Genomic DNA, 17,645 nt, shown 5'->3' with positions numbered 1-17,645 from the left:
CAATCGCTCCAAGAAAACTCAGTTGAATCCGTTCGGTTTAGTTTTATTTGCTTACTTATCATGGACTCAACGAAAATTACAATATTCATGTAAGACACTGGCTTTAAGTATTCCTCTTTATATATATATGATTCTGTATATGTGTATATGCTTAAAGGTCGGCATTCGAAATCAGGTCCTCGTCAAAACATTGTTTATGGAACTTTACTTTTTGTGTCGTTTTGATTTGATTTAGCGAGCAATCAGTTTCGCTTGATTGCTTCGATTGGCACGTTTATTGATCAGCTCTAATGTTATGATTCTTAAATAAAATATATATAAAATATATTCCTACACTCACAATTGGATTACACGTACGTACAGAGTACATGGTCAGCATGTTATGGCGATATCCCTCAGGTATTGTAGCAGAATCAAGGACGAAAAGTAAAGCCAAACCCGATTATCAACAGTACTCAATATATATGTATATGGCTCTCTCTTAGTTTTCTTCAGTATCTCCTAGGCATAGGTACATATGCGTTCGTTCTTTTGATTTGTATATTTTGAATCTTTCTGTTCCATTCAGTTGATGTGGCGTAGTTTCGTAAAAATAAGTGTCATATGTATGGTGTGGTAGGTACACATATGTATGTCTAAGCTTTGGTCTAGTTTATAAAATAATTTGCGTGCCGTTCGATAGATCCCTCCCGATTCCCCTCTGATTCAGTTACATATATGTGTTCGTAAGTACGCTTGGTTATACAAAAATATTGTACGTATTGCAAATCCTAAAAAGTCACTAGAACTTTACCCAATATTCGCTACACTATGCCATCGCTTGGGGAATAAGCCCATAAACCCAGTATGAAATTCTCCCCTGAGCGATGGACTCCTTTTCTATTCGTTCTCGGTTCGGGTTCCTCCTCCAAAAGTGCCAAAACTCACATGCATACAGACAAAACAAATAAATATTACAGCTAAGGTTAATCAAAGTGTTCCTTTCTCGCGGTTTTAAACCGATCGTCGCTCCTTTAACTTTAACTAAACTAAATTAACGTTAAACATGATTCTTCAAATTCCCTTACTTGGCACAAATGTTTCAGTGGTGATCGCTCCAGCGTGTACTTTAGCATTAACATTAACATTGACCCAAGCTAGCGGTCGCGCATTAGCATTTGTATAGTTTAGAATACTTTAGTTTCGGTTTCCTATGTGCGTTCGCTATCGCTCCGGTGCCATCGATAGCTGAGTAATCCGGAAATACGTATGTACACATCTCGGTCTGAATAAATGGCACCCCTTAGAGGCGGATTCGCAGCAGGAGAGCAGCCAGCAGGATTGCCCCCAGGTTCAGCTGCTGGAGTGCTGACGCAGCTCCTCGGGGCACCAGACCGATTCCGGCCTGCACGATCTCATCTGGAGGCAGTTCCGGTTTGTCGGCTTCTATAGGGTGAAAGTCGTAAACATTCGATTTTGAGACCTATTACTTTTCCCCCAAGGCAGTACGCACCTTCGTCAATCTCGATTTCGGAACCCTCCCGGATTTCGAAGACGTAATCGTTCGAAAAGTGGGACCATCCATGGGTGTTCTTCGTCTTCACGCGAGCATGCCACACTCCACGTTGCAACTCCAGCTGGTGAGTGATCTTCCAGATGTTCTCCGTGCTATTGTGGCGATGCGTCTGCAGCACTGAAACAGTGCTCCAATGAAGGGACTGAAAGTTAAGAGATTTGTATAAGTTAGAGCTGAGAGTGAGAGTAACTACTATCTATCTATCTATCTATCTATCATTTTATTGCACATTTGCAATTATACTATTGGATACCTGTTACTCCGCTAAAGGGAGTGCGAGGGAGACGGAGATATGCATGCAGCAAATCGGCTGTTTCCGAAATTGCGTTCCTATTTGCTTATAACTTTTTAATGAATGGTCTGAATTGAATCATTTTAGGAATATATGTATATGATAATCAGAACAAAATCCCATTAAACCTTTTTCAAAATGTTTTTATAAAATGTGGTAAAAGCTAGTTCTTAAATTGCTTTGCCATTCCTGAGTTACTTACCCCAGTTACTTGGTAATCCAGCATGGCCTCGGAGAGGGGCTGCCGACTCCTGACCAGCCAGTGCAGTGTGACCTGGTTGCCTTCCACGGACATGTCCTCGAACTGCGGTGTCTCCGGAACGTAGCTGACATGGACCTTCACCTCGTTGGACCCAATGGCATTCTCCACTTGGCACAGATACTCGCCCAGATCGCTGTCCGTCACTTCCCGGACGATCAGGGTAGTGCGATTGTGACCGTTGTGCACCGAATCCTTGATGGAATACTTGTCGGAGAGCTGCAGGGTCTTGCCGTCCTTGATGAAGTAGCTTCTGCCAATGGGTTTGGCCCGGTAATTGCAATACAGCTCGGCGGAGGCGCCCCTTTCCGTGTTCACATGGTGGCGATGGGTGGAGACAATGGGGCTGTACTGAACATCGATGTGAACGGTGCCATGAGGAGGATGGCGACTGCCATCGTCGGCCAAACACTGGTAGTCTCCGGCATTCTTCTCATCTACGTTGTCCAAAATGATCACACCATTCTGGTTCTCGACGGGCGATGGCTTTCCATTAAGATCCTATAATAAATTCGGTAGGGAAAATGTTTGGGGGATCCCAGGGATAGGAAATGAGTGGTAATGCTAGGTGTACGAAGAAAAAACATACATTAAAGGACCACTTGATAATGGTACTGCCGGGCAGATACGTTCGACACTCGAGCTTGTGGTGGTCGCCCTGCCTGAACGTCTGCGATCGATCCGTAATATCGCGATCGTCGCAGAGGATCGACAGCCGGGCGCCCACCCGCAGTGCCGTGTGCTGTCGAACCCTCTGGGGCAGTATTTCGCAATAGTAATCATCCGCATCCTCCGGCGTCACATTCTTCAGAAGAATCGAGTTGTTCATCATGGCCTCCACTCGCTGGCTAATGGGGTTCTGGCCATTGGCAATGATTGTCCGGCTTTTGTACCACATTACCGCATTGCTGACTGTAAGGATGTGAAAAATATAAGTTTCTTTAGAGTTTTATAGGCATAGGAATTGGGGTTTACTTACTCTGGAAGTTCCGTGCATCACAATTCAGTACTACATTATCTCCCGGCTTGGCCTCAATCCTCAGATCAGATTCTTCAAAGTATGGTGGCGCTATTTGATCAGCTTTGTCTTTTGTTACATCGATAACTTGGCTGTCATCACTACCGTCGTCACCATATTCGTAATCATCGTCCTGATAACCTTCCTCTTCCTGACAACACACTGAAAAACGATATTTCATATAATTAATATTTTGGTCCCGTGCATTTTATGTTTTTTGTTCGCAACTTAAACTCAACTGTGTAATTTAATATAAGTTCTACAATTTCAATACAATATGATCAATGGATAGTCAACTGTTGGGGCAATTTAAATTATAAAATATCTGTGTAGGGTATATATTGTATACGCCCATATTATACCATTTAAATCGAGATCATTGCGTCATTATTTTTGGCTTGGACAAGGTGTACCAGTGAGTCACCCTAAGTGGTTCCAGACTTAATTGGAGCTGATAAAAATCACACAACATATACAGCAACTTCTGCTTCCAATCAAAGGGTAGCAGCACAAAGAACTCGTTTGTGAGAGTGAAGTTCTGAAGCGGAAATGAGTTTTCAACAGGAACTAGGGGAGATACCGCAAAGCATATTTGCAGATACTAGCATTTAATTACAAATACTGTTTGGTTTTAGTCACTGCAGGTTATGCCAAGAACCGATCAGAAAAGCCCCCAAGAGTATACTTCGAAGAATTCCATTCCCTTGGCCATCTCCATAGAACATTTCCATTACCACTGACGCAGTATTAAATCCGCTAGCAAATAACAAACTAGATATGAGAAGATATTTCTTAAGCTCTAGGTAAATTACTGCAGACCATCAAGTCAGGTACAGTCATAGAGTTTGGGTTTAGCAATCTTTATTGCTTTCTCTATTTGGATTGTGACTCCTCCAGAACGAAAATGTATGAATTTATGCAAATTGGATGAGTAATTTTGTTGAACCGCAATTTTTCATGTATTAGCCATAACAATTTGCATGCCATATGCGGCCTGTAACTGACTTGTCATCTAACGGCTAACAGCCGAATGACTCACGAATCACGACCAACTTCATCATGGCCATCGCCTAAGGTTATGATGGATATTGTCGGGATTACGCAAGTCGCTTAAACTCGTTATCACTGGTCGATAAAAGCTTTTAAGGCGGACACGCTCGATCCAAAGACGGAGCCCCAGCTATCTTATCCAATGGCCCCTCCTTATATCCGCTCAGCCACGCAGCCAGACGCCCCTTTTATGGTATGGGCCACTTGGCTTGGATGGAACAAAAACATATACTCGTAATAGCTGGCCAAGAGCAGCTGGGGACCTTCAATGATCTGGTTTGGTCTTGGCACTGGTGATTGGGGAAGCTGGCCGCCGACAACTGCAATCTTCGGCCCGTGTCAAGGTTATGGGTCCATGGCAACACAGGCTTCCCAAGAGTCGACATCGACTCCACGCAATTGTTGTCTGCAAGTAGGTCAGCGCCAAAAGTCAGTTGAAAAGCTGGGTGGTCGGGGCCCAAATGCGTCATCCAGCCCCCTGGGCGAGCGTTGTCCTTGGATCGATGATGTCGGGATTGCGGGGGGTTGCAAATAAAAAACAGCTCCCCAGCAACATCAACAACCACTCAGCTTAAGTTCATCCGTATGGAAGATGTGCTCAGACCCCCAGACCCCCAGTCCCCAATCCCCAGTCAACAGTCCCCATTCCCTCCGACTCCCAGTGCAATCGTTCTAAGTGGAACAATGGCGACAGGATGTCGCGGCGCCAGTGTCTCTTCCAGACTCTTTCGTCCTGCCACTCCTTTGTCTCCAAACTCGAGTTCAATGTTATACACAATGGCCATTTGTGGCCTGCATTGGCATTGGGACGTCCCAGGGAATTTGTCGCAATCCACTCGATTCCTGAGGCCAACTTTGATGACTTTGCATTCCTTGACAGATGAAGTCATGTCCACAGCATGCAGAAAAAGTTTCCATTTGCCGAGTAATGGGTTCTTATTATTTAAATATGTCTTAGGGTTTATATTTGTAGTTCCAGAAATGTGGGATTTATTGCTCTGTAGGTAAACTGTTGTTCGGGTTTGCGTTATGATGTTATAATTTCTTTAAAACTATTTATTTCTTGTTCCAAACTTTATAGTCTAAAGTTTCAAACGTAAGAGAAAAAGGATTCAAAATAAAAATGCATGTGTATGTTAGATTGGTTAAAGTTAAAACATTCCAACAGTTCGTAAATAAAAACACAAATCAATGTTAAATATTTTATAATTCCCAAGAAAACTTAAATGGAAAAAAATTAAAATTGGACTGTAAAGTTTTCAAGTACCCCAATAATATTTTAATATACTTGTTAACAACTTTACTTAGAATCTCATTTGCTTTTTCCTTGGCTATGCAATATTACTTCTTCATTACTTTGCCCCAGATTCCAAAGAAATATTTTTATATGCTTAGTATGTAGTCTCATTTACGAGTTTTCCTGGGACTAGGCGCCAGTCGTTTGTATATAACATATAACACTCCACTGGTATCAGGAAGGTCGGACAGGTCCGTCAGTCTCGACGCACCATTGATAACTCCCATTCAAGATTCAGTTCAAGATTTTCGATGGCAAACGGTCCGATTGCTATTTCATGATCACTCTGCTGCTTCGATTTCCAGATACCTCATATGGTCAGTGGCGGTATGAGAGATCGCATACGGACGGGGGATGAGTTATGAGGTCAGTTCATAAGTAAACAAATCTAGAGTGGCCCACATAGACATCCTCGCCCAAGTCTGCTGACTCAATGAAATGTGTATAAATAAATGATGGCAACTACTCGCCGCTTGCCAATCCTAAATGCACAAAATTTTCGAAATCTCGAAAAGGAAACAGCGGCCAGATTTTGCCGATTCGACAGAAGAGGGGAACATTCCTTAATCGACATGTCATGTCTAAGTCGATGGAGCAGTCAGATTGTGATGGGGGTCGTAAAAGTGCCCAGAACTGGGTGACGTCCAAGCAAGAGGAATGGGCAAACTTGATAGATGAGCAGGCTAATTTCCCCACATGGAACTCCATTTTTTCTGTTCTATCTTATTTAAAGTTACATCCGAGTTACAACCCCTTAAGTAGAATTTCAAATAAAACTTTTTTTAAAACGTTTATAAAAAAAAGATAACAGAACTCGACATCTCTGGAAACTTTTGTTATTTTAAAATTTTTTTTTAAATACAAGTAACTAACAAATTAAAAATCAGCATTGTTTTTTAGTTTGGAAAATGTATAAAATAAATTTAAAATGTTTTTCTTAACAAAAAGATCTAAGAGTTTTTTCGCGACTATTAATGTGCCCAGTTCCACTGTATACATAATTCCATTCCATGAATTTGCATAGAGACACAAAATACGCGCTAAAAAACAGATGCCAAAAGACAAAACACATAATAAATGGAAAATTAAATTGAAATCAATTGAATCGGCAAATCGACTTCCCGCCCCTGGGATGGGCATTCTCTCCACACCCCCTGGAACATTTTGATTGAACGAACCATTGATTTATTATGCGATCTTTATTTTTGGAAAACGAATGTTGCGGACGCTTGCGAACGCGTAATTCGATCATTTTCGTTTCGGTGGTTTTCGGAAAAGACCGAATAAAACCTCCAAAAAGTCAGCCAAGCACTTATGCATATATGCATGGGTATGTAAAATCAAACACTTAATCGCCAATTCCAGGAATTCCATAGTATTATAGCCCAAGAAGACCTTGACTTGTTGTTTGCTGCATAAATAAACCGAATTCCCTTTAAGGGCCAAGACTTTATCAACTTCGGTTTTGCAACTGAAAAGTGAAAAAGTGAACAAGAATTTAAGACAGACAAACAAATATTGTTCTTTGGTCGCTGGGAGTATTATGAAATATTGTACAAATTGACTTGAGCAGGTTGTTTTTGTAGGCCAAACATGCTTGAGTATTTTTCAGCAGCTAGAACTTTAATACACATGAAGGCAAAGCTCCAAAATTTCCAGCAGTATGTGCGTTTTAGTTTGTTTTTAATGGTTTTTCGTTTTATACACCGCCTTATCTCATGTCTAAAACTGGCCGAAATTCATTGTTAATTAAAAGTATATCTATGTATATACAAGTATTGAAATACATATAATGGCCTATGCCCTGGGACATCTGATTACATTTGAAATTCTGGGGGCGTTTCACAAACACATAGAAGGAGTTTACGAGCAAATATTCAGCATCAAAATGCCATTCTTTGCACAACGTTCGTGCATGGCAAATATTTATTCTAGTCGTTGGGCGATATTCTTTTTTTATTCGTATTCCAGAACACATGGTATCCGGAAAAAAATGATGGTAAAACGAGGAAAGTGTTGAGGGAGTGGGAGGGTTTTCAGGCCCACGGGCGACGAAGAGTTTCCGAGCTACGTGAACTGGAATGTTGTTCGTTATCAGCAATTTACGCCATAATACCAAAAGCGAATGAAATTTAACTTTCTGAGCGGAGATAAGTGTTTGCCGCTCTCCCGAACGATAAGATATGCTTGTTTTTTCCACTGGCACCTACATTTTGCCCTGGTATGGGTTCAATTTACGCAAAAGATAAGGCATACGCACGTGGCACACACCTATGTACCCATGACAATATAACCGAGCTATCTGGAGCTTTCTCGGGAGTACGGGTATGCGTATAGGTATGTGACATATGTGGGAGTCATATCTAGGCTAACTGGCTCATACTTATTTCTGTATGATATTCGGTAATTCATACTTTCAGGGAAATTACGTAAACTCATTGAGCAGTGAAGAGGTCACTTCATTGATATCATATGTACATTTAAATAATTTTCTTGGAAATGTCAGTTTAAGGGGAATATTTCAATTGGGATAGGGTGTACTCAAAGTATTAAACTTATTGATTAATATTAAAAACAAAATAATTGTTCTTAATTGGCACAGAAAAATCATCCCAACATCTATAAGAACGTTTCATATCTTTAATAATCCCCTAAGAAGCTTAACCTTATTCGAAATCCCAAGAATCTGAAGACCACGATTGCTTCTTCTGCTGCACTTTCCAATCTCCTTATCTTTACAAGCAGTCATAAAAATATTACACATTCATTACAACTCTCTCCAACTTTCAACTCCAAGAATTTCTTGAAATTGCCCCTTTCGAAGCTCTCGATAAAAACCACTTCGGTGGCAATCAAATCAGATCGTGTTAATACGAATTAGTTCTTTGTTTTTATAGACCATTAGATTGAGTCCTTGACTTACCGCATAGTGGTCCAATTAGTAGAAAAATTAACAGCAACCCCGTCGAATCTTTCGCTCTGATCATGATGATTAGTGTTTGTCTGGCTGGGTTTTGGTGCGTTTGTTTATCGATTTGAATTTGGTTCGGAGCTGTCGGAGGTAGGTCGTTAACTGCAATTAATATGGTTGGTTGGTACTTAATGAATTTGCTTGGCCCATTATTTTACTCCCAAACGGGAGCCGCAAAAACCGCCGAAAAACGTTTACAACTTATTTTTTGGTTTTATGATTTCTTAGTATCGCTCATGGCTTATATTTTTTTTTTTACAATTTATTTTTTGGCTTTATGATTTCTTAATTACGCTTATGGTTTATATGGTGGATTTTGTATGCAAGCAGCGCCGCGGACCGGAAACTTCTAATTGGCTTGGACAAAATGCAAGGAAAACGGCGTACTACAAACGAATATTTTCGCCTCAAAGTAAAAAAAAAACATATGGCTGCGGGGTAAAGAAAATATTCGACCGATCTGTAAACATTGCTCACTCGCTTGGCCGCGTTATGTTATGCAAGCCGTGAGTTGTATCTTGTCGCAATTTGCTCTCCGTCGATAAGTTGTATCTTTGTATCTTGAAGATATTATGATCTCTATGCGAAAAGTCGCCGTTTGCGAGTTTTTGCCACTGCTGCTGTCGCTGGCTAATTTACAGCTCCTCTCTCTCGGTACAGTATAAATTCTTCTGGGCTAACTTTACTATAAAGTACTTTATTAAACATTGTTCATATTGGATTTTTGACATTGACATTTTATTAGGGAAAATTTCAAATATTCTGTTCAAAAAACATTAGTTTTTATGTTAAATCCAAGTTAAATACATTGGTTTGAATTAAATTTTTTGCAGTTTGAACATTTAAAAATATGGATATGTTAAGTATTGGAGTAGGAATCTTTGTAAAATTCTGTCTATCATGGGGAATTGCTTTGCTCGATCTTTGCCGCCACACATACAGTGTAGGAACAAATGAAAGATAAAATGTAATCGTATTGCATGCCTATGGCTGATTTAAAAATATATATATTTTAAATATTTTTTTTAAATAAGTATTTTTTAGGATTAAGGATGCTTGACTGTATATTTCTCTTTTCTGGCTGACTCAATGCCAGCCGGTCAGTAAACTGGGTCGAAGTGGGGGCTTTTGGGGGGTGTATTGGGTCAGGGTGTGCCAAGTCGAATAGCATGCAAATGTTTATGCATATAAATAAATTAATGTGCAAATGCGAAAAACTGTACAGCACGAAAAGCCGATATAGAAAAAAAAAGTACACCAAAATACACCAATCGACAAAATTCTGGCTGTTGATATAAAAGCCGTTTGCAAATGGCATAGCTCACCCATACGAACAAACAACCATCTGCATGCACATATATACCACAAATTTGTTTATGCGCTCGACTCATAAAACAAACAATTTTGTAATGCCTGATGATCATAATCCATCGCTGATGCATTTGCAAAAAAATTTGAAAATTTCGCAATGCTTACTCGGCAAACAGTCGGCTTCGCAATTCTCTTTCTAACACTAGTTTGACAGCAAAGTAACATTTAGTATTGCATTTTTTAGGTCAATAAACTTTTAAAGAAACCAAAAAAATTTGAGATAAAAAATTATTCGGTTTTAATACCTAAATATGCATTTCACTTTAAACTGTTAAGTAGTTAAAAATAATCTGATTGTTAAAAACTGGTTTATTAAATCTTTGTATTTAGTCTTTCAATAGAGTTCAAATACTTTGAAGTATTGCACTCAAAGTAATTATTATTAAATTACTTTTATTTGATAAGTATTTTGAGCAGAATAAAGCATATTTTTCATAAATTTCTAGAAAAGACACCTCCCCTTTATTTTATTCTGTACATTAAGTTCCTTTATCTTCCCTATCTCACTTAGCATCCCCGAACAAAAGTTCCCTAATGAGCGACAATTTCCGCACTTACTTGTGTAACAGAGTTTTTCCCAGCCACTATATTGTGGGGTGTCATCTGAACAGACAGCACCTCAGATAAATGACCATATATGTGTGCTTGGGTTCTAACACTCGTTGACACCTACGTCGTCGAAAGCCCCCTTTAACTATCACTAAACTGATTTTACCGCCCCTCGAGTCTGTTTATCAATTATAAAATCAAAGCCATAGAGAAGGTGCAAACTGGGTTGTTTTTCTTTTATATACACTTCTAAAGGGTTTTATAGTTTTAAGATCCCATAAGCTACATACTATATGTAATTATGATGTCAGCCTCAACGATCTTAAACGTCGTTTTCATATTTTCGAAGATTAATTACCCATAACGGATACAATTAAGTTTAATTGCTAATATGTATAGATAAATACTGGAAAAGCTGTGTATAACATTGTTATTTTAAAAGATAATTGCATAAAAATTGTTGGGTTATATGTTAGTATTATAATATTTCAAAAACGAATGTTATAAATGCAAATGCGATTAAGTAATAAAAGTTTACTATTTGTAGGGAAGCTTAAGATTCGGTTTGGTAAAGTTAGTTTTTTACTAATTTTTTGTTAGGGCCTATTCTTCCTCTTCTTTCCGTTGGGTTCTCTTTAAATCAATGCCTTTATTTTTGTTGTTTTTGTCTTTGGCGCTTTGTTTATTTACATTGCGCTTAAAGTTTACACACACACACACACGGGCGCACACAACTCATGTGCACTTGTGTGCGAGAGTGTGGAAGGGGGACACATGCAGCTGTCTTCCATACGTAGAATGCTTTTTGGGGATTGGGATCCGGAGATTCCAAACGGAACTCAAAAAACTTTTCTGTTATTTTCATCCCAGTTTTTTGCCTACTCTAGTGTAAATAAAAACAAGTATAGAAAATTTGTTTTCCATTCAGGGTTTTTGTTTGCATTTCCCATTTTCCTCTCCCAGCAGCTGGTGCCCCCTGGTTTCCCACTCTTCGATTTCCCATCTCTACAGCGCTTTTCCTCTGCATTTTCGCTTTCATTTGACCAGCTTCCCTTGCCATTTCTTGTGTTGTTTGGGTATTTTCGTAGCCGGCAGAACCACAGATACTTTACATATTTATACATATTTATAGAATTTGCAGCAAAGATTCTGCCAACGAAGAAAGAGGCAAAGAGCGAAGAATTTCAAGTGAAACCGAATTTGAATTCCTGCCAAATGGGCTTCGAAGGAGTAGGATAAAAGTGAAGATATAGAGCACATCTGCTGGCCATTGCATTTCTTATTTTCTTAGCCCATTATTATGAATCATCGCCTGTCGTTTTGGCCCGAAGCCGAAATCACAAAATCTTTAAGTTCGGCATCTCAGGGCCAGAGTTACAGAATGGATGCGATGCGGTGTGCGGTGTGCGTTGAAGATTGTTATTTTGTTTCGTATTTATTTTGCCCAGAGAGCCTAGAGGAGGAAAACTGGTTTTTTAGCTGATGCTTGGTCCCCAGATACCGACGCGAGATGAATTTCGGCTGAAGCGTTACAAAAGTGGTTTCCTCTTCTTTCCTTTTGTTTTTCCCGATTTTGTACGAATTACGTTTAACACTTGCGCGTCGGCAACGCTTTCGCCCGCACGCCATTTTTTAAGTGATTTTTACACGTTTTAGCCAGGTCGAATGCAAACGTTTACAGCTGTCGGTAATTGGCCTTATGCCTAGGGTTTTTGCGGGGAATGGGTATGGAGGTATTGGTTCAGTTGGAGATAGAGATGGAGACCTTTTTATTTTTTGCGCTGGGGCTTCGTGGAGAACCGAACGCGTAGCTGTTCAAACGTGAACTGAACTGAACTGAAAATCAAGCGCGCGCTGTGGATGCCGAAAGCACTTCGAAACGATTGGTATACGGAACACCTCTCTCTATATGTAATATTACGCTCTCCACCGCATTGGGGCCTGTAGATAACAGTCCATTTCTGTCTGCAGACTGAGAGATGCAGAATTGTTTAGAGAGTCTCTCTCTGAGAAACGGTCTTTGGGCCCGAGTCTGGGGTCTGGGTCTTTGGAGTCTGAAAGATGCGTTAGCTGTCCGCAATGTCAGTGCCAATTGAAGTTCCAAGAGGAAGCCCTATACTGAAAAAATACCCTAAAAGATGTAGCAAGGGCCTTTCGGTTTTACCAACCAGGTGGGAGCTGTTCATTTCTAAAGTAGCTATACGTTAGATAGATAAGATAGATATAACACATACGCACTGGAGGGCGCCAAAGTTGAATTCAATACTAAAATTGGTTCGACAATTCTAAAGTTCACGAATTATAAATTCCTAATTTGCTCAAAATGTAGAATACATATGTATATAATATGCTTTTCATTACTTGAGGCTATTGCTTATTTTGTATATTGCTTTATATTTCATTAAAAATTAAGGATAGAATGCATTTGGCAAAAAATTATATTTTAGTAGGTTATCTTCTAAAAATCTTAAGAAAAATGCGTTATTGTTTTAATAAAATAAAAGCTGCATTATGAATGATTTCTTTTATAACGAGTGTTAAAATACAATACATTTTATTCCACACTCAGAAAAAAAATCAAGTATGTCGTGCTTGAATTAGGTATTTTCAGTTAAGTTCAAGTACTATTTTTTAAGACAGAAAATACTCGATTTAAGTACGTTTGAAGGTCCTTTTGTTCTACAATAAAGTATGAATTATTCTTACATCTAGTCATATTTGTACTAAAAATATTACGATTTATTAAAAAAGTAAAAAAAAATGGCAGACATTATTTAAGAACGAATAATCCTAAAATCAATATACGTATGTATATTTCATATGTATATCTTAAAATGTTTATTCTGAAATCGATCTTAAATCAATACTGTTTGAACTTGATTTTAGCAAGGTGTTTTTGCTGAGTGTAGCAAAATGCCTTTTTAAATAACATACTATTAAAAGTATTAAAGAAAATAATAAGTAATAACACGCGTTGTTGAAAAAAAAATATCATAAAAAATTAAAAAAGTAAACACCCCTAAATTTTATCTATTACAGGCAATGTTAAATTTAGCCTCAGATTCACCTATAATATTAAGAATTTTATTTCTTAGCCATGATGCACTTCCACCAGCACCTTATCATACACCTTTTTACGGAAGTATGATTCAAGTGATTTAATCTTAACATGAATCACCTACGACCTGAGGCATCTTTGTCCACGAATTCATTGAATGTTTTTTATTTAATGGTGCGTAGACATCAGTTTGTTAAAAATTCAGTATATTTTAATGCGAATCTAACTTATGAAGAGTAATAGTTTAATAAGACACATGGAATAAATTAGAGCACTGACTTCGTGGCCATAAACTGAGCCCGAGTTGAACATCATGCTGGCCGATAGAACATCCGATCTTTGCGTAATTTCGTTGTGGAAGTCCTCATCGGTTAGGTCTTCCTGAAGCTCAGATTCTGTCGAGTAATTGGGTAGTTCAACTGGAGAAATAAAAATATTAATAAGTAGATACATATCAATAAATAGAATATTTGTAACTTGAATCACTCTACCTTCTCCACCTGTGGCAAATCGAACGATCTTGCTATTGTCACTCCAACCAAAACTATTTCTGGCCAGTACAGAAACTTCATAGAGACTGGCGGGTTGAAGGCCATGAAGGGTGTATGTGGTGATGTAGATAAGTCCTAGGGTTAAAAAAGAAAAGGAATTTAAGACTTTTAAATGTCACAGATATTTAATGTCAAATTTAAATCCTATTTAAAAGTACACGTTCTTATTTATCGAATTTGTATGAATACCTTACTTATATCATCACTTATAGAAGTGTTTAGTTCAATTAAAATCCCGTTTCGAATTGTATTTTCGTAAGTTGTATTGATTTTTTTTGAGGAAGTTAATCATTATTCTGTAACCTTGTGTTTTCATTACCTTAAAAATATACAATTGATTCGAATAGGTGAAGGGCTAATTTGTATTCCATAAACTAAAATAGAATTGGGTAAATTGTCAAATTAACCTCACTGAAGTTTACCGACTATTTTGCATTGATATTTTTGGATTCCCTTCATGAAGTAAAATTAAGTTGTTTTACAATTTTATTATAATGTTCATATATTCGAATTTAATCTATTTATATACAATGTGCATATCACATATAAGTTGTAACTTTTCTTGATACTCAAAGTTCTTAGTATTACTATTTATATCCTTACCATTAGTGGCCTGAGCTGGGATCGTGAGCTCCGTCCAGTTGGTTCTGATCTGTCGGGTGACATTGTTCGACGGAATCTGTCGGAACTTGAGCTTGAACTCCATGATGGGCAGCAGGCTCTCCGTCTGCCAAACGAGGACGTGCGAGGTGGAGCTCTGGGTGCCCGGATTGATCTTGAAGAGGCAGGGCATTGGACGGCCGGTCAGCTCGATACTTCCGCTCTTTACGGATATCTGGTTGCTGGCCCGGCACTCATACTGCCCCATATCCGCATTTCGCACGGTCTTCACCACCAGCATGTGGCGCACGGCGTTTACGTAATGGTCCACCGAGCGATTCGTCTGCAGCTCCGACTCGTGACTGGTGGAGTGGGCTCCCAGGGCCACCGGCAATCCATGGTGGAACCACTTGACCGTTGCCGCTGGTGCCGCCTCCACAATGCACTCCAGATGGGCACGAGAGCCCAGTTTGGTGTACACCACGGACTGGGAAATGGTCACCTCGGGCGAAACTGTGGAGTGAGGGGAGGGTTTATCATTATGTGATTTATATTTTTTATGGATTTTACTGAAATCTCATCATATCAGCAAAACAATTTAATCTAAATATTTAATTTAATCAATTAGAGCTGGAATGCTTTTGCTATCAATATATTATACGATTAATAATAAGTAATTACAAATCTTTGTATTGACCAATCTTGTTTCCGAGTAAGAAAATTACTTCCTACTTTATGGGTACTTAACTTTTATCATCTTATATTTATCAACTCACACAGCACATGTAGATACACATTGGCGACCGCTGTCTCGCCCACTCCATTGCTGGCCACGCATTCTATGAGGCCGGCCTGGTTCCTCGACTTGATATCCAGGACGAGGCTTTGGCGGTTTCCCGTGCTGCTGTGGGGCTGCAGGACATTGCCGTTCAACCGCCAGGTGATCACCGGCTGGGGAACTCCCTGGGCCTCGCACACCACCTCCAAGGTGGCTCCGATCCGCTGCTCCGTGAGATCCGAGGGCTCAATGAACACCTGAGGCGCTACTTGCACCTCTATGGCGTGCTGTTGCACCACATGACCCGAATCCGAGTTCATCTCGCAGTAGTAATCGCCGGTGTCACTGGACTGAACATTGGCCACCTGGAGGCTCCCATTGGGCCAGAGCATTATGCGATCCGGCTTTGGGATCTCTGGATGTCTGGAGTCCACCAGGGCCACATCGTCCCGGTGCCACCGGACATAGCGAAAGGGAGCTGTTTATAAATAAATTTAAGCAAATCAAAAAATGTATCTTACTTAAAAAAAACACTTATGTATTACTTTATTACAGCTTATTAAATGTAGATCGATTTTTGAATTCCTGTGACATTTATAGATTTACAAAAATCTTTTTAAGCAACATCTTACATTCAAGTCGCTTTATGTAATAAAAACTTTATAAGAATTATTATAGCCCAAGTAGTAAATTGTCTTAATTTTCTAAATTGAATAAAATAAAGTGTTTCTAAAAAATTAAACACGATTTTTTCTTTTATTAGTTTAATGTTTAGGTAAGCCTTATTGCGTAAATGAATAAACCATTCATTGTGTAAACTTTAACTTCCGTTCGAAGACCAAACCAATTTCATCGGTCAGCAGCATTGAAGTTATAATTTAAAAACCGTTTTATTAGAAACAAAAGATACAAAGCCTAGCGAGGTTAGGAATACGAATTACGATTCCAACCATTTATCCTAAACTAATCCAGTTACTCAAGACATTATTACTTAATTGGTTTTTTTCCGGAGGGTTGGGTAGGACCTATTCAAAACTTGTTCTTAAAAAAGTGTATGTCTTAATTATAATTTTTAAAACCTCAAAGAATTCCCTTTAAACAAAATAATCGGGATTTAGTTTATCGTAGCAGGAAGACTAGAAACAACTTTCAAACTATCGCCTAAAAAGGCCCGTTTTTGGGGGTGAATATCTCCTACGTTGTTTTCAATAATTGCTGATGACGGCATTTCCGTATAGGGTTTCTTATAAATTGTGACTTTATGTGACTTTTCTGTAATCTTGTGAACCCTTTCACAACTTAATTGCTTCTGTCAATAATCCTTTAATTGGACAGTTAACAATATGTCTCGGGAGGGTTCTTCCCCAGCGACTTGAATGCGCAGCTAAGTGTGTTAAACGTTCAATTAATAGAATCCGTTTCTGGACTTTCCACACCAGAGCTCTATTATTGTTGGATAATACCTTCATTGGTGCCATTGTAAGTTCATTTCTTCAATCGAATTAAATCTCATTGTTATGGCCAATTGCTGCTGGTGGCTGTTTCAAGGCCCCAAAAACGGGGCTAATCGTCAGAAATTCCCTCAATATGCACTAAGTTTTGTATCTTATTTTATTTAAGAATCTTTCATTAATTAGTTACTTACTATTTAAAGTGCAAGGCAGCTGGACTGTGTCGTTCTCATAGGTTTTCACTGTGGTGGGTATGCTTTTGAACTTTTGGCTGTTCTCGAGATCGTTGTTAAAATCCAACTCGGCTTGCACTTGGCCAAGGATCAAACCCAATAATAAACACCTCAAAACTGAGCACTTATAAAATTGCATTTTAATTTTATTTTTAGTATTGCCTATATTTTTTTAAATTGAATTAAACTGCGATTTGGTAATTCTATAATTCACGGTCGCGTGTCGGAATTAGAACGGTCCGCTCTGGTCCGCGACGAAGTCAACTTTGAACTGATCGGTTGAGCTGACTGGGAAGCCAGTGTCCCCTAAGCCGCACACACTGCACCACCACACACACATGTACAGTGGAGCCCCGAGGGGCGGACGGTGAAAGATGCCCAAGTTCGGGGCGACGATGAAGAAACCGTTGCCGGACAGCACCCAGCACCCAGCACTTGTGTATAAGGCATGCCGATGCCGGTTGATTAGTCGCCGCCAAGGGGATTCGTATTCTCCCACATGCGTACACCGAGAGAAAAACATTTAGAAGATAATCTTGGTTTTTAAATTCGGCATGATATCTACTTTTTGATTTTATTAATAATATTAAGTTATATAATATATGCAGGACC

General features: G+C 39.1%; 2 protein-coding genes across 3 annotated transcripts; both read right to left on the bottom strand.

Annotated features, from left to right (window-relative positions):
* Window positions 1-27: 27 nt before the first annotated feature.
* On the bottom strand, window positions 28-12,243 carry LOC108009593 (protein amalgam). Of its 2 annotated transcripts, none has more exons than XM_065863071.2 (7): window positions 12,128-12,243; window positions 8,395-8,544; window positions 3,086-3,286; window positions 2,696-3,018; window positions 2,050-2,607; window positions 1,493-1,697; window positions 28-1,425 (listed from the first exon to the last, which is right to left on the bottom strand). In XM_065863071.2, exons 2-7 carry the CDS (start codon window positions 8,456-8,458, stop codon window positions 1,283-1,285), a joined length of 1,494 nt encoding a protein of 497 aa, XP_065719143.2. In that variant the 5' UTR covers window positions 8,459-8,544; window positions 12,128-12,243; the 3' UTR covers window positions 28-1,282. The 2 variants fall into 2 exon arrangements, with proteins under 2 accessions (XP_065719143.2, XP_065719144.2); XM_065863072.2 differs by having other exon boundaries at window positions 8,395-8,523; window positions 12,128-12,238.
* A 1,366-nt stretch (window positions 12,244-13,609) lies between these two features.
* Window positions 13,610-17,309, bottom strand: wrapper. The gene is made up of 5 exons (XM_017072407.4): window positions 16,995-17,309; window positions 15,348-15,827; window positions 14,575-15,084; window positions 13,912-14,046; window positions 13,610-13,839 (listed from the first exon to the last, which is right to left on the bottom strand). The coding sequence occupies exons 1-5, from the start codon at window positions 17,170-17,172 to the stop codon at window positions 13,643-13,645; spliced, it is 1,500 nt and encodes a 499-aa protein (XP_016927896.2). The 5' UTR covers window positions 17,173-17,309; the 3' UTR covers window positions 13,610-13,642.
* Window positions 17,310-17,645: the final 336 nt, after the last annotated feature.

The sequence above is a fragment of the Drosophila suzukii genome, chromosome 2R, assembly GCF_043229965.1.
Source record: "Drosophila suzukii chromosome 2R, CBGP_Dsuzu_IsoJpt1.0, whole genome shotgun sequence".
In the NCBI taxonomy this organism is placed as follows: domain Eukaryota; kingdom Metazoa; phylum Arthropoda; class Insecta; order Diptera; family Drosophilidae; genus Drosophila; species Drosophila suzukii.
This window is presented reverse-complemented; position numbering and strand designations above follow the sequence as displayed.

Bases quoted from the DNA above. Each gene is read 5' to 3' on its own strand.
- LOC108009593 (XM_065863071.2), bottom strand. From the start codon at position 8,458: ATGATCAGAGCGAAAGATTCGACGGGGTTGCTGTTAATTTTTCTACTA. The intron at 2,608-2,695 runs GTATGTTTTTTC...AATTTATTATAG, and splicing joins TTATCAAGTGGTCCTTTAAT to GATCTTAATGGAAAGCCATC. The intron at 1,426-1,492 runs GTGCGTACTGCC...TTCACCCTATAG, and splicing joins CGAAATCGAGATTGACGAAG to AAGCCGACAAACCGGAACTG.
- wrapper (XM_017072407.4), bottom strand. From the start codon at position 17,172: ATGCAATTTTATAAGTGCTCAGTTTTGAGGTGTTTATTATTGGGTTTG. The intron at 14,047-14,574 runs GTAAGGATATAA...TTTTAACCCTAG, and splicing joins CCCAGCTCAGGCCACTAATG to GACTTATCTACATCACCACA. The intron at 13,840-13,911 runs GTAGAGTGATTC...TTATTTCTCCAG, and splicing joins ATTTGCCACAGGTGGAGAAG to TTGAACTACCCAATTACTCG.